Here is a 13380-nt window from a genome sequence, read left to right on the forward strand (position 1 = left end):
ACCCTGAGAGAATTAAGGAGAACAGGTGTTCGATGGCAACTGCCGGAAGAGGATTTCCAAGCTCTCTGCAACATACCTCAACAGAAACGAGTGTTGGATGGAGAGGAATTGTTCGTGAACAAGAACGAAGGGCCTTTCAGAAGCGGCCGATATTTGGGATCATGAAGATTAATTAATAAGTAAAGCCCAAGTACAATCTTGAACAGCTGGTTTTTTCATTTCCTGGATGTTTGCAGTTAAAAATATATGATTAATAAATAAGAGTTATTTATTTGTTTTCCCGGAAGGACTTAATGGCTACACTTGGAAAGAGTTTTTGATTCCTGATGGAGAATCAAGGACCAATTGACCCTGCCTGCTGAAACAAAAGCACAAACATGGTGTACTGACTTCAGAACATCAACCAGCTGGATCATTTCTTTACATCCAAATGATTTCAGACAAGTTCATTGTAGGTCAGCAAACTAAGAACTGCATACGGTGAAAGAAAAGATTTAGCTGACCTCTGAGTTTCGACTGGCAGCAGACCAGCAATCATCTGCATTAAATAAAGTTTAATAAGATTCAAGTAGGACAAATGAAATTAAAGTAATTAAGTAAATACTTGATATATATTAACTTGAGATACGTGTCTCCAAGAGAACGGAGGGTTGAAGGAGAGAAGCTATCAGTGTTATGAAGCATACACTTTTTTTTGGAGAATAAAATTATTAATGGAATAAGAATTAACAAATTGCAGAGTTTGAATATGCAACTGTGTACTGAAATTGAATTCAACAAATGGGCTCTGAAATTAGCAATGATCTAAAATTCATATGTTTTTAAGAAGAATTGGTTGAATTGTTTTATCATCATTCTAATATACTGTACCCTCTTCTATTACTTGGTACTGCAACAAAAACTCTTTGACTGCAATGGATAGAAAGTTTTTAATCTAAATTGTGTAATCACTTTCAGACTTTATAGCTTTATAGTGTTTTTCATCTTATAAACTTCTTGTGTCTTATAAACTTCTCTACTAACATTTATGAAACACTAGGTACCACAAAAGAGAGGTCACTCTACGTATCACGAAGATGACTTCTGTGGACCAAAGCTACAGATCAGGGAAAATAGTTAACAAAGGGCTATCTATAAATAATTAAGTTTTTTATTCACAGAAACATGTGAATCTTCAAATGCTTTCGTCCTTACAGTGGAAATTTACATTAATGTTATAAATCAAAATTAAAAAATTCCTTAATTTCAGACACCCTGTAATCATCATATGTACATTACTTACTATTACCAGGGAAAAGAACATATCTAAAAATTGGAAAAGGAAAAAACAAATGAAACGCTTTGAGATGGGTGGCTAGTTGTTAATGTTGTTGGTTCCGGTGCAGAGGGTGGCGTGGGTACTCCCTTGGGAAGCCTGCTGAGGATCATTGCTCCGTACTTTCCCGCGGCAATCTTTCAGTTGGAGACCTCTTCATGGCAACTATGGTGTCACATGGCTTAAGGTCCTGTTCGGGTTCTTCAAAAACGACGTCCGGAAGAGAAGGTCCACGGTGGTCTCCGTAGAAGGAAGGCCGTCGGACAGAAAGCCATTCAAAAGCCTAGCTGAAGACAGTGAAGAAGACGCTGTGAAGATGACTAATAAGAGTACCATAGCAATGAGATGTTGGGGTTTATAGAAGGAAACCATCGATGGTTTTCGAGAGAGAAATTTGTTGAAGAAAAGTTGTATGTACGTGCTTTCTGGCTTTGAGGAGAAGTTTTGATGAATTTATGCATGGCATCTGTCGAGGGTTTATATATACGCATGAAATGAAAACGGTTGTCCTGAGTTTGACAAAGTGAGTTTACGCGCCGTTTCCTCACATTACTTAACGTGCTCTTCATAGAGTGTAACAGTCATCGCATTGGTTGATTTATGGTTGAGTCAAATGGATTAGGCAAAAACATGCGTCAACTCGGCTGATGAGTCGAGTAAAATAATAAAGCAAGTTGAAGGTCGTGGTTCATGTAAGGGAAGACGTCAGTGGTTGACTAGTATGAAAAACGCCAGCTTTGGTCCGCAATTGGACTTCCCATGCAACGCGTTCCACACAGGCTTGTCGCCCACGCATATCCAAACTCTTCCTACTACTTACCTACCGCTTCAAATTTCAATTTCCACCGACAACCACAACTATTCTTGGGCATGCTCGACCAAAAACAAACCAATTTCTTGTTCAAAACTTCATTGTAGTTTTGATTTACTAATTACTACAGATAATCTTGAAACTGCTGATGCCGAGTTAGGTTAACTGGAGAGAGATTTGAGGCGGATAATGGTCAAGATAAGAGCACCTTCAATCATAATTAATATTATGTTCCGGTAAGTCTGCAATCGCTAAGGCAATATCTGAACCTGAAGATTATCTTCTTTCATCTAGCTCCGCGTTCATTATCTGGGAAAGAATTCATCCGAGCACTTTTCGAAGCAGCCATTATGATCATTTCGAGTCAGCATTGGCTCGGAGAGAGTTATAAACAACTCAAGCCTTTCAGAAATGGAAGCAAACATTTGGGAATAACTAACAAATCATTCAAATCAAAGATGCATGACAAAGCAAACTTAATTCATATTAAGCAACATCAAGCACAAGCGAAACATGAATAATTAATCATTATTAAAAGGGTAAATTACACCAAATACCACTGAATTTTTAGACGTGTATCGTTTATATCATTGAACATTTAGTTTCTTCTTTTGTGGCAAGATCAATACCAAAATGTTTGTATTTCACTCATATTTCTTCTACTATGATTGGTTTTCCACGAAACTTACTCAAAATCGATAACAATTCATTTAAAAGTTCAACATGCTATTACTCTAATCTCTTCCGTTGATTGTCCGATGAGACTAGTTTTGAAGTATGTTATTCGTCTTCTCAAAATAACGATTTTCACCATTCAATTTTTGTTAACAAACACGCCAACTCCTTCAAATCTATTAAAATCTCAAAATTTTAAAAATTATACATTTTTTTGTTTAGTTTCGATGATTATGAATAGATTTTATGAAAAATCATTCACATAATAAGAAAAACAAGTGAAACACAAACGTTTCGGTATCTATATCGCACCTGTTATGGGTTGTACTAGTTGTCAACAACGACCGAACAAATACAATACTAAAAGTAATACTCCAATATTTAAAAGTTAAGTGAAAAATAGATATTTCAGCGTCTAAACATCAATGGTGGTTGCCAAATTGATTTAATAAAAACAACACATTAAACAAAATATTATTGATTGGAATACTCCAAAAATTGATTTAGTTGGATGGCGGGGTTATGATGTCAGCCAAATATTGTGACTTTTTAATTAATTAAATTATTGGTAGTACTACTCTTTTTCTTTTGCAATGTTTTAAAATTATAATTATATGTCACTAAATATTAAAAAATAAGTTGATTTTTGTAATTAATAAACAAAAATAAAATTATTTCTAATATAAATGCTAAATAGATATTTAAAACATCAAATTTTAAAATTCACAATTTTGAATTATTTCTTTCTAAAATTATCTTATTTTTCCACTCTCACCGACTTTCTTGAATAAATAAATAATGGGATTTTGATCAAGTTTTTACTTATGTTTTTTTAGTCTTTTATTCAAATTGTAACTTAAATATTAATAGGAGGACAGTTTGACATGCTTTTATGCATACTTTGAGATTTTTTTTATACAATAAAGTTTTCATACGGAGATAAAACAAAGATCAAATTTGTTGAGAGTTTTTTTTATTCTTTTAAAAAAAATATAAAGTATTATTTATAATTATTCGATTGAACCTTCAGTATCTAATATTACTATCTTCTTAAGACGTTTGTGTTTCATTTTAATTTCTTTTTTTTATCTTTTAAATTTATAAAGAGAATAAGAGTGTCTCTTTGATATAAGGCGGTTTGTATTGGGATCGAATCTACATCTTAAAACATTCAAGTTATTTTATAGAAAATATGATGCCAATTGAACTCCATTTGTTCCATCTCCCCCATCAGATGATCTATAAGTTTAAGGTCATGGGGTTGAGCCTCATGCATTAATGTTCACATATTCTAGTTGTTCTTGGTACGTTCGCGTGAATCTATTGTGGTTCTCGGTATAATCATGTAAATCATCCTTTATCGAAAAATATTATTGTACCATCTTAAGAGATAATAATATGTTTTCAAATTCTTTTTGGAGTCAGAAACTTCCTCAACTGAGTTTAATTTTCGTTAAATTCTTAAATTTGTTTCTGTTTTGGCAGTGAAGCTTGAGTAAATTAAGAAAGCTCATTTCATTAAGTTTGTAATTATGGAAGAATCAAATCCAAATTAGGTAAAGTGGTTTTTTTGGTTAAAAATGTTTGATTACTTGAATAAAGTTGTCAGGGTATATATTAATTTAATATATAATATCTATCCTTTAATAATATTTAACAGCTGCTAATGGTGTAATGCTTATTTTGTAATAAAATAAAAATTAATATCTATTAACTTTTAAAATTCAGTGTCCAAGAATCCATTTAGTGTAGAAATTAAAGGGAATATTATTTTCACTTGAGGTCCTCGTTACATGTATTGTTAATGACTAAAAAAAATTATGAACAAATATTATATTATAACCATTTAGACTATTAAAAAAATCAGTGTTAAAAATATTATTTTAATACAATTTAATAATTATTTGTATACTCTATTTTAAATTTTATTGAGAAACTTCCTTAATTATGCTTTACACAGAAGTGTGTTTGACAGAGTGCTGTTCTGATAGGAAAAAAAAATCATTCAAGCGTTGTTATTCACAACAAAGGACCAACCGAGTAAGCTTGCAAAATCAATAGTGCATATCTTTGATCATTAAATCATTGTGTGTCTTAAGTAGAATTATAAATAAAAAGGGAGCAGGATCTGCAACTTTTTTTTTGGGTGAATAAACCAAGTGAACTAAAAGACAACTATAATAAGAAGAAGACATTGAGGAAATAGGATTGGGTTTGTCACGCCTGCAGGCAGTTTTATCCCATTTACCCATTGCAATATGTTTTTTTTAATGATGATATGACATTATCTTATAATATCACATTATCATCACAGTTAATTTTTTAACAGTGAATTAAAATAAAATTAAAACGTAACGTTGTTAAGTATGATTTAAAAAAAAATTAAGTGATCAAAATAGAACCTCATAAATAGTTAAAGGACTAGATATCCTATAATTTAACCTAGTTTTAATTGGTCATAGGTTGAATAAAAAGCAATATGTTAAGTTGTTTTCTCAGGTGCACTCAAGACATGAACGTGCTGAGTCAAAAGACAGCAACTACTCATTAGTCATGATGGCAGCATATGTAACCTTCTTCACATAAATTAACAACTAATTCGTTTCTCATTTACCAAAGAGATAGAAAATTTTCATACTTTATCATTGCATGCTCCTGCCCTACTTTTTATGAACCAAATAATTATAAATAATGATACCCACCAAGCAATGTGCCCTTATAAATCACCAAGGAGGCCATATCTTAACTTTCTCCAAAACTAGTGAAAATTAATCCAGCTTGTGAAAATGGTGAATAAAGAGTTCAAAAAACCCAGTTTTTTGCTGCTTTTTGCAGTACTCATGCTTCTCCTGACTAGTAGTTCTCGGCGCTTGGCAGAAGCTACCGGCAGGCTTAGTTCACCGGCAAAAACAAGAACAAGAGAGCTTTTAGAGATGGAGCATGATTACCCGGGAGATGTCCCCAGCATCCCAAGTGATTATGACTACAATGATTTCTATAGAAGGCAAGGTGATGTTCCAAGCCCAGGAATTGGCCACTAAATATATATACATCGCCGTGCATGCATCACTCTTTATCTGGTTGCTGTTTTCTCTTTGAATCTTCCTAAAATGATTTTGGTTTTTCCCTTAATTGTTTTCCAGATTTTCTCTTCTAATCCATCGATACATATAAAGTATTAGCATGTTAAAAACTGAAGTGATATATATATGTATAGAGACGATATATGTTTTATATAGAAATGAATACATTTATGTAGTTCGAGGTGAAGGGTGGGTTTGATTTATTTGTGCATTTCTTATGGGAAGTGATGTGTTTTTGCAAACAGAATTAGTCTATAATCATCTGCCTGATTCAAATTCCAATCAACTTCGAGGCAAGCATGAAATGGATTCTCCACCCAGTTAAGCACCTGGGCACTCAGGGTTATTAGTTACTCTAAAACAACATTTAATTAATTAGGATGTTAAATATTTTTTATTGGGTCTTCAGACATCTAATTTTATGACATGACTAATGAAAAATATATATGCAATTTATTATCTTACAATAAATCTATTTAATCGGTCAACTTATAAATACTCATCATAATATTACGTTTGACATCAATAATATATCACTATAAAATCTTCTATACAATAATGATACAAAATCAAAAAGAGGACTAACATCCCCATCTTATTCTGAAACTCCTTTTCTAATGGTATCTCATAAATCAGATGACATTAATCATATATAAATTTATCAGATTTTATAATCGTCGCAATCCAATATTATTGTTAACTATTTTTAATCTTATAAGAATAATTTAAAAATAAATATGAAAATTTATTGAAGTTACAATTTTTTCAATATTTTACTAATAATTTCTTAATTTAATTTGTTTACAATATTAAAAGTTTTTCCCACAATATATGACATAATAATCCTATAATCAATAGCGGTTGGATATATGTTAATATTAATGTGAATTGAGTTTAAACATACAAGACTTTTTTTTTTTATTTTAAAATTTATTTATTTTATCCATGTTCATTAAAATATTTAAGATTATATTCATATTTATTTATTTATTTAAAATTTATTTATTTATATTTATTCATTTAATTTTATAGATAATAAATAAACATGTACTCGATATTATATAAATATATTCATATGTATATATGTATATAATTAAAATTATTTATAAATTATAAATAAACATAAATATTTTTTAGATATTAATAATTATGTTATAAATAAATAAATAGACACAAAAACAATGCTCCAATCCAAGGTTCACGCCTGATCACGATCAGTAGGGCATTAGACTTCACTAGGTTTACGCCTGATTACGATCAGTAAGGGCATTAGACTTCACTTGAAATTGAATCTCCGTAGGCCATTTACCACTTCGGCCTGTCTTTCGGCCCATTTTGCTTCTTCGTTTCTTCAAGATCCTGGGCCAAACTCCACCTATATTTGGGCTTTTTCCGTGTTCTCTAGGACTCTTATCACTGCCAAAATGGCGGGAAGAACTGGCGGGAAATCCCACCCACCTCGTACCTTTTAACGCGGGAAGCTAAGTAGCGTCAAGCAAATCGATCAATCAGAGAGAAAGAGTGAGAAATGGGCGGTCCACCGTACGATTGCATGTCGAACCCACTGGGTGCCGTCCGATTGACATTTGAGAAGGCGATAGGGTTAGGATCAGAGACCCTGACCCATCCCTCCGCCTTCGACGGCAAGGATTGGGGTGCCCTTGAACTCTTCCGCCACTTCCTCTTCCAGGAATCGGGTCTCTCCCAGGTTCCCATTCTTAATCCCAAGACGCTGAGATGGGTTCAGCACAACTGTCTTGTCCGTTACCGTGGCATGATCCAGGACATGTTGGGAAATGAATTCTATGTTGGTGCTTACAGGGAGGTAAGTTTCTTTTCCACTCTAAAAGTTTACTCCCTTCTTTCTTTCATTTTTTCAAAGAATCTGAATTCTGGGTTTTATGTTTCTCTTTTCTGTTGCCAAATAAAGGAAGGGTGTTCATGGCGGACCAACAAGTTCACGGATGTTTCTCAATACGCAATGGAGTCCCCTTCTGATACGTGTATTTGGGAGCGTCGCTTGCTCTATTGTGTTCCTGTAAGTTCTCGTTTACTTGTATTTTAAGGATGGTTGTCAATTTTCTCATTATTCATTGGTTGTGATTCTATTGATTTCTTCAGGTTCCGGGACAGAGTTCATGGACTGTACTTTCTTGCGACATGGATCCTAAGTGGTCATCCCAAAGCAGGGAGAAGCGCCGTAGGATGAATGATGAAGACGAGGTCCCAATGGATTTGGTTGGTTTTGTTCAACTTACCATTTATCAATTCATTTCATTGTGTCCCATTCTCCCACTATATGGCCTAAACGTATAACACAATCATAAAAACAGGCTAATCTCTATACAATGGTTTTTTTCTTCTTCTGACAATGAGAACAATTTGTGTTTGTTTTTCCCCCTAAACTAGTTAGGATTTTGTTTAAGGTCTTGCTTTGGCGAACCACTTAATTGTTCTCTAGTGGAGGGTATGGTAATTGGTATGGTGAAGTACAGTCACTTGGTTTGCACATTTAAAACTCCTCAAGATCAATGCCTTATTATCTGGTTCCTTTAGTGCTGGGTTATGATGTATTTATGGTTTACCTTATTAAACTTGAATTCTATATCTTTTTCAGGCTCCTGAGGATGAGGTTAAAAGATCTCCAATTACCAAGAAGATGGTAAGAAGCCCCAACTCAAATTTTTAGTTTCATTATTATCAACATCCAAGAAATATTTTAGCCATTATAAGTGAAGACTTTGGAGATGTTATTTAGTTTTGCTTGATCAGCTGAGCTTAAAGATTCTGCTTTCAACTGTATGTGTTGGTACCATATTCAGTGTACGCTATTACTTGCTATGAATGCTCATGAAGTCCATATGTTCTCACTCGAGCCAAATTCTGATTTGCGTTGCCTGAGGTTACAAGTGCTTTGGTATTATATGTTGGATTTTGCTTAACGTTCCTTTTCTTAAATTTACCTTTACATGCTACTTCAGGAATTGAGATTGAGATCATTATCTTTTTTTCCATTAATTTATGATACATAGGTAATCACCATTCGTGTGTAGGACTAATGAATTCTTGAGACATTAAGTCATACTTGTGTTGATTAAACTTGTACGGTATGGTATTGGATATGGAGGGGGGCTCAACCCCTAATTAGGTGGTCCTAATCAGGTTTTTTTTTGCTAGAGAGAAAATGAACCTCCTGCTTCATCAGAACCTATGGATCTTAAAACCGCAAGCATGAGTACAATTCAATTTGTTGACAAAGATAACCTTCCTTGTCTGGTAAAGGTAAATGATTTCATGTACATCCAGATATATTAAAATAGTTTATAGATAGTGGTTTTATTCTTCTCTTTTCAACCAAGCTTGATTATTTTCTATTTTTAAAATGCAGATATATGATTCTCCTGAGTCAGACTTGAAGCTGAATGATGTTTTTGAGTTTATTGGTGTCCTCACTTTCTATTCAGAGCTTGCAGTTGAGAAAGATGAAAATGATGAGTTATCAAATATTTTATATGATGACGCACGGGTCCATTTGCCCCCTAATAAGGTATCCTCCCAGCTGTGAAACACTGTGGCTTCATTGTCATCAGAGTTTGTTTTAGGCCCGCTAATTCTTTAATAGTGGGTTATTGGGTTACTAAAGTTTCTTTGTAACGAAAATGTAGTTTTTGAGATTAAATTATTGAAGAAAATGCCCTGTGAATACTTCAGTCTATGTGTTTTACCACACTTATTAGTTATTATGGTAAGGATTTTGTAGCCCGACACGCAGTATTCATGTACAAGTTGATGATGCACGTTGTTATTAGCTCTACAAGTGTCTTGCTGTATCATTGTGTTGTCCTGTTGCAGGTCCCACGCCTGCACTGTCTTGTACATAGGAAGCTTGCAGTGCATGACTTTCTGCTGGGCTCCCCAATAATGGAGGTATAGTACATGAAATTTATGAATTGCTGCATTTTTTTGCCTTATGCCGACTAGTTTTCTATTCCATTATCTAGTGAGGTTACCTTATCTTTTTTTTCTTGACTTTTTAATCTTCATCTTTCAGCCAAAGCCACATTTGGTGAAAGAGATAAGGGAAGCTTTGTTCAGGCATCTTACGGTTGTTCTTGGCAATGATGGGGTAGCTGCTCATTTCATGTTGTTGCATCTTCTGTCCAAGGTAATGTGGAAGGCTTCCTTTCAACTTCCATCTTAGACTGTGGGAAACTGATCATATTGGGGACAGGTTCACACTCGAGTAGATGATGTTGCTGTTGGGAAGCTGTCACTAAATTTAACTGGTTTAAGCAAAGAAAGTGTATCTGTGTTTGGCACTCGACTTAGCCAAGCTTTCAAAAACCTGCTACCATTCACGAATTGCATGCCTCTCACACTGGAATATCTGAACACTGCCTCTCTTGCCCCGAAAAAGGATTATCAAACAAACAGGTATCCTTAATCATATACCTGTACTAAGGGAAGGTTAATATTCCTGCAATCAATAAGAAAGCAGGTACCTACCAATCATTTTTCTTAATAACTTCACATTGTAATGTATTGCAGATTGATTCCAGGAGTTCTTCAATTACCTGAGGGATCACACTTGATGGTTGATGAAACCCAACTAGAATCGGGAAGCCTCAACTCTATTGGAATTGATAATGTAAAGTTGCTGAAAAATCTAATAGAGTTTCAAAAAGTAAGCTGTCACTTTGTTTAAACATGTGTGCATGTTTCTGCACTGATAGTCCTTGTCTTTATTCTGTATATTTTGTCTTTATTCTGTATAATGCAACAAGTTCAACATTGAATATACTTTGTTTCAGGTGGAATATGACTTTCAGTACTACAAAGTGGAAATGGCAGCGGATGTCCAGTTACTTATCTTCTCAGAGGGGAAATCTAATATTGTTCCTGCTGATCTAATTGTACCTTTTCAGCCTTCTTCTCTTGAATCCTCCGAAATACCAGTTGGAGAGGCACTGGAAGCTTGGAGATGGTACCTAGCTACTGTTAGATCATTACCGCATTCCATTGGATCTGAGATGCAGAAGGTACGAATTAAATTGATTTATGCATCTCTCGGTGATTCTGATTTGATCACTATTAATATCTTAGTTAATGGTATGCTTATGTTGAACATTTGATCTCTGTGGATGAATTAGATGGACTATATTCAGTTTGTGGCTAGGTTTTTTTTCTAGCATTGCTTATATTGTTGCTCAAGATCATTTTCTCTTTCCATTTTATATACGGAAGGGAGGTCTCGGGGTGTTTAAAAGTTAGGTTTACTCGCATCACAGGTGGTAGAAGATGACTTGGTTGCTGCAAGACAAGCAGATCGGAGCTTAGGCAGTCGAGATTTTAGCAGGTTAGAAACAGAGCTTTGCATTATAATTCCACTCTCATTTAGATGTTGGATGCAATAAAATAAAAAAATGAATGATGTGTAGATGGTTGACGATGGCCCGCCTCATATCCTCAAGTTTGGGAGAAACCAGCCTGACATTGGAACATTGGCAAATGGTAAAAGAAATGGAGAGGCTAAGGAAGGAGAGGCTCAAGTAGATCAGATGCTTGATATTGGCAATGATGTTTCTTCTTTTTCTTTCCCCCAAGGCCATGAAAAGGCCTATGATGTTTCAAAACCAATGTTTGTCATGTATGATTGTTACTCTACCCTGCTCTCTAACGTATTCTCATGTCTAATTCCTGGCTTTGTTGTTGAGATTGGATCAAATGCTTATTAAAGTCAATATAAATTTAGGTTTTTTTTTATTATAATTATATTAAATCTGTCGACTGCCAGCTTAAGCTTTAGTTAATTAGTATTCATCGTTTAAGTGGTGGTTCAAATCAACATCCACCTATGGATATGGAACAATGCTTGGATTATTTGTATATGGATTAAATTATAAATAAAATATATATAATAAGATTTGTTTAATATTTTAAAAATTGTAGATTTTAAATTCATTTCGAAATAATAATAATTTTAGACTTAAAATTTTGAAAAAAATGGTAAAGAAAGGATATTCACCTTGAAATTGCTTCAACGGCCGTTAACTTTATGTAATTACACATCATCATATTACATGGAATAAGAAAGTCATTTACAGTTCACACTCATCACTATCATCAAATTCAAAGTCATTCTCAAACTTCATAGGCTTAATCCCAAATTCCAATTCGAAATTTGGACAACTCATTTCTGCGCATGCTGGATACACGTTACACACCATCTCACCAGGCTCCGAGCAGTACTCAAACCCATCACCCATCAAATCCTTCCACATCATACAATCCAACTCCGTAACATCAGTCGACGTCTCTTCCTTTGTTTCCTGCCTTATTGCTACACTCTTCGGAGTCGGATCAGATCGCTGATCGTGGTGTTTGATCAGAATTTCCGAGTCACCGTTATCGACGGTGCCAGTTTCCCAACTTTCAGAATTTGTGATGATTAGGGGAGGAGCATTGAATGCGTGGTTGGTGCAGGTGTGGGTACCGATGTAAGTGGTCCGATACATTTGGGAACCGTCTTCCATTCTTTGGACTTGTTTGATAGCTCCACAGCCTTGATCGTACTTGCGAGTGCATCTGAAGTAACTCCTGCTTAATTGGACCACATGGTTAGTTCCAATGTGCTTGTCTTGATTAAGAAATGTTCACATGATACATTGATTTAAAGGAAATAAAGATCCTATATTATGAACAAGTGAAGAAATAGAGAAACAAAAGTGAATTACCTTGGGTGTTTAGAACTGAGGATCTCTTTTTGTCCATATTTCCTCCAAGCATGACCATCTTCCATTGTAGCAGAAACAACCGTCCATGCATCTGCACTCCTCCTGCAATAAAAAACACATCCAATTACTATTACAGTCCATGAATGAAACAATCGAAGCTATGCATAAACAAAAGAAACAGAATTTCTCTTTACTTTCTCTTGTAACATCCTCTCTTGCCCTTAGTGGCAGGTGGTCTGCTGCTGCTGTTGATAGAAGAATCTTCATTAGAAGCTGTATGGGACAGAGAAACCTCAGCAGATTCAACAGAACTCAGCACAGCAAGTGCTTGGTCGAAAGATCTCAAGATCTTGTCGATAAGTGCCGATGAGAGATGGGCAGTTCCTTGAGAGGATGAGGGGTTGCGGAAAAGAATCTGAAGCTGGTTGGCATACTCTTGGCCTTCCACAAGTTCTTCTATTGCCCTTTCAGGCCTGGCTGAAACACTGCCCATAACCGGGAAAAAAAGTTTTGTTTTTTTGGCTTGTCTTGATCCAGTAAATATATAAATATAAGATTTGAACAAGTGGAGGATGAGGAAGGGGAGAAGCAAATGAAAGGAAACTGTGAGGAAAGGGGGGCATTGACAGAAACTCACTTTAAATGCTGACAAGATATAGATGACGTTTACTCATGATGAAAGCAAATATAAGATTTGTATGGCCTTCCCTTGCTTCTAGATCAGCATCTTCCTTTATTATTTCTGCCCTCAAATGTTTGACT

The 13380-nt window shown here is 34.7% G+C and overlaps 2 protein-coding genes across 2 annotated transcripts; one reads left to right on the forward strand and one right to left on the reverse strand.

Annotated features, from left to right (window-relative positions):
* The first annotated feature begins 7344 nt into the window (after window positions 1-7344).
* LOC120124472 (mini-chromosome maintenance complex-binding protein-like) lies at window positions 7345-11656 on the forward strand. Its single transcript, XM_039143137.1, has 13 exons — window positions 7345-7709; window positions 7815-7922; window positions 8006-8122; window positions 8502-8546; window positions 9062-9166; window positions 9273-9431; window positions 9737-9811; window positions 9936-10049; window positions 10116-10318; window positions 10433-10568; window positions 10696-10923; window positions 11173-11240; window positions 11323-11656. Exons 1-13 carry the CDS (start codon window positions 7413-7415, stop codon window positions 11435-11437), a joined length of 1770 nt encoding a protein of 589 aa, XP_038999068.1. The 5' UTR covers window positions 7345-7412; the 3' UTR covers window positions 11438-11656.
* Window positions 11657-11940: 284 nt separating this feature from the next.
* Window positions 11941-13120, reverse strand: LOC120124481 (WRKY DNA-binding transcription factor 70-like). Its single transcript, XM_039143147.1, has 3 exons — window positions 12813-13120; window positions 12619-12720; window positions 11941-12481 (listed from the first exon to the last, which is right to left on the reverse strand). The coding sequence occupies exons 1-3, from the start codon at window positions 13109-13111 to the stop codon at window positions 11983-11985; spliced, it is 900 nt and encodes a 299-aa protein (XP_038999078.1). The 5' UTR covers window positions 13112-13120; the 3' UTR covers window positions 11941-11982.
* Between the last annotated feature and the right edge of the window lie 260 nt (window positions 13121-13380).

This window comes from Hibiscus syriacus, unplaced genomic scaffold (genome assembly GCF_006381635.1).
Source record: "Hibiscus syriacus cultivar Baekdansim isolate YM2019G1 unplaced genomic scaffold, ASM638163v2 tig00001293_pilon, whole genome shotgun sequence".
Classification (NCBI taxonomy): Eukaryota; Viridiplantae; Streptophyta; class Magnoliopsida; order Malvales; family Malvaceae; genus Hibiscus; species Hibiscus syriacus.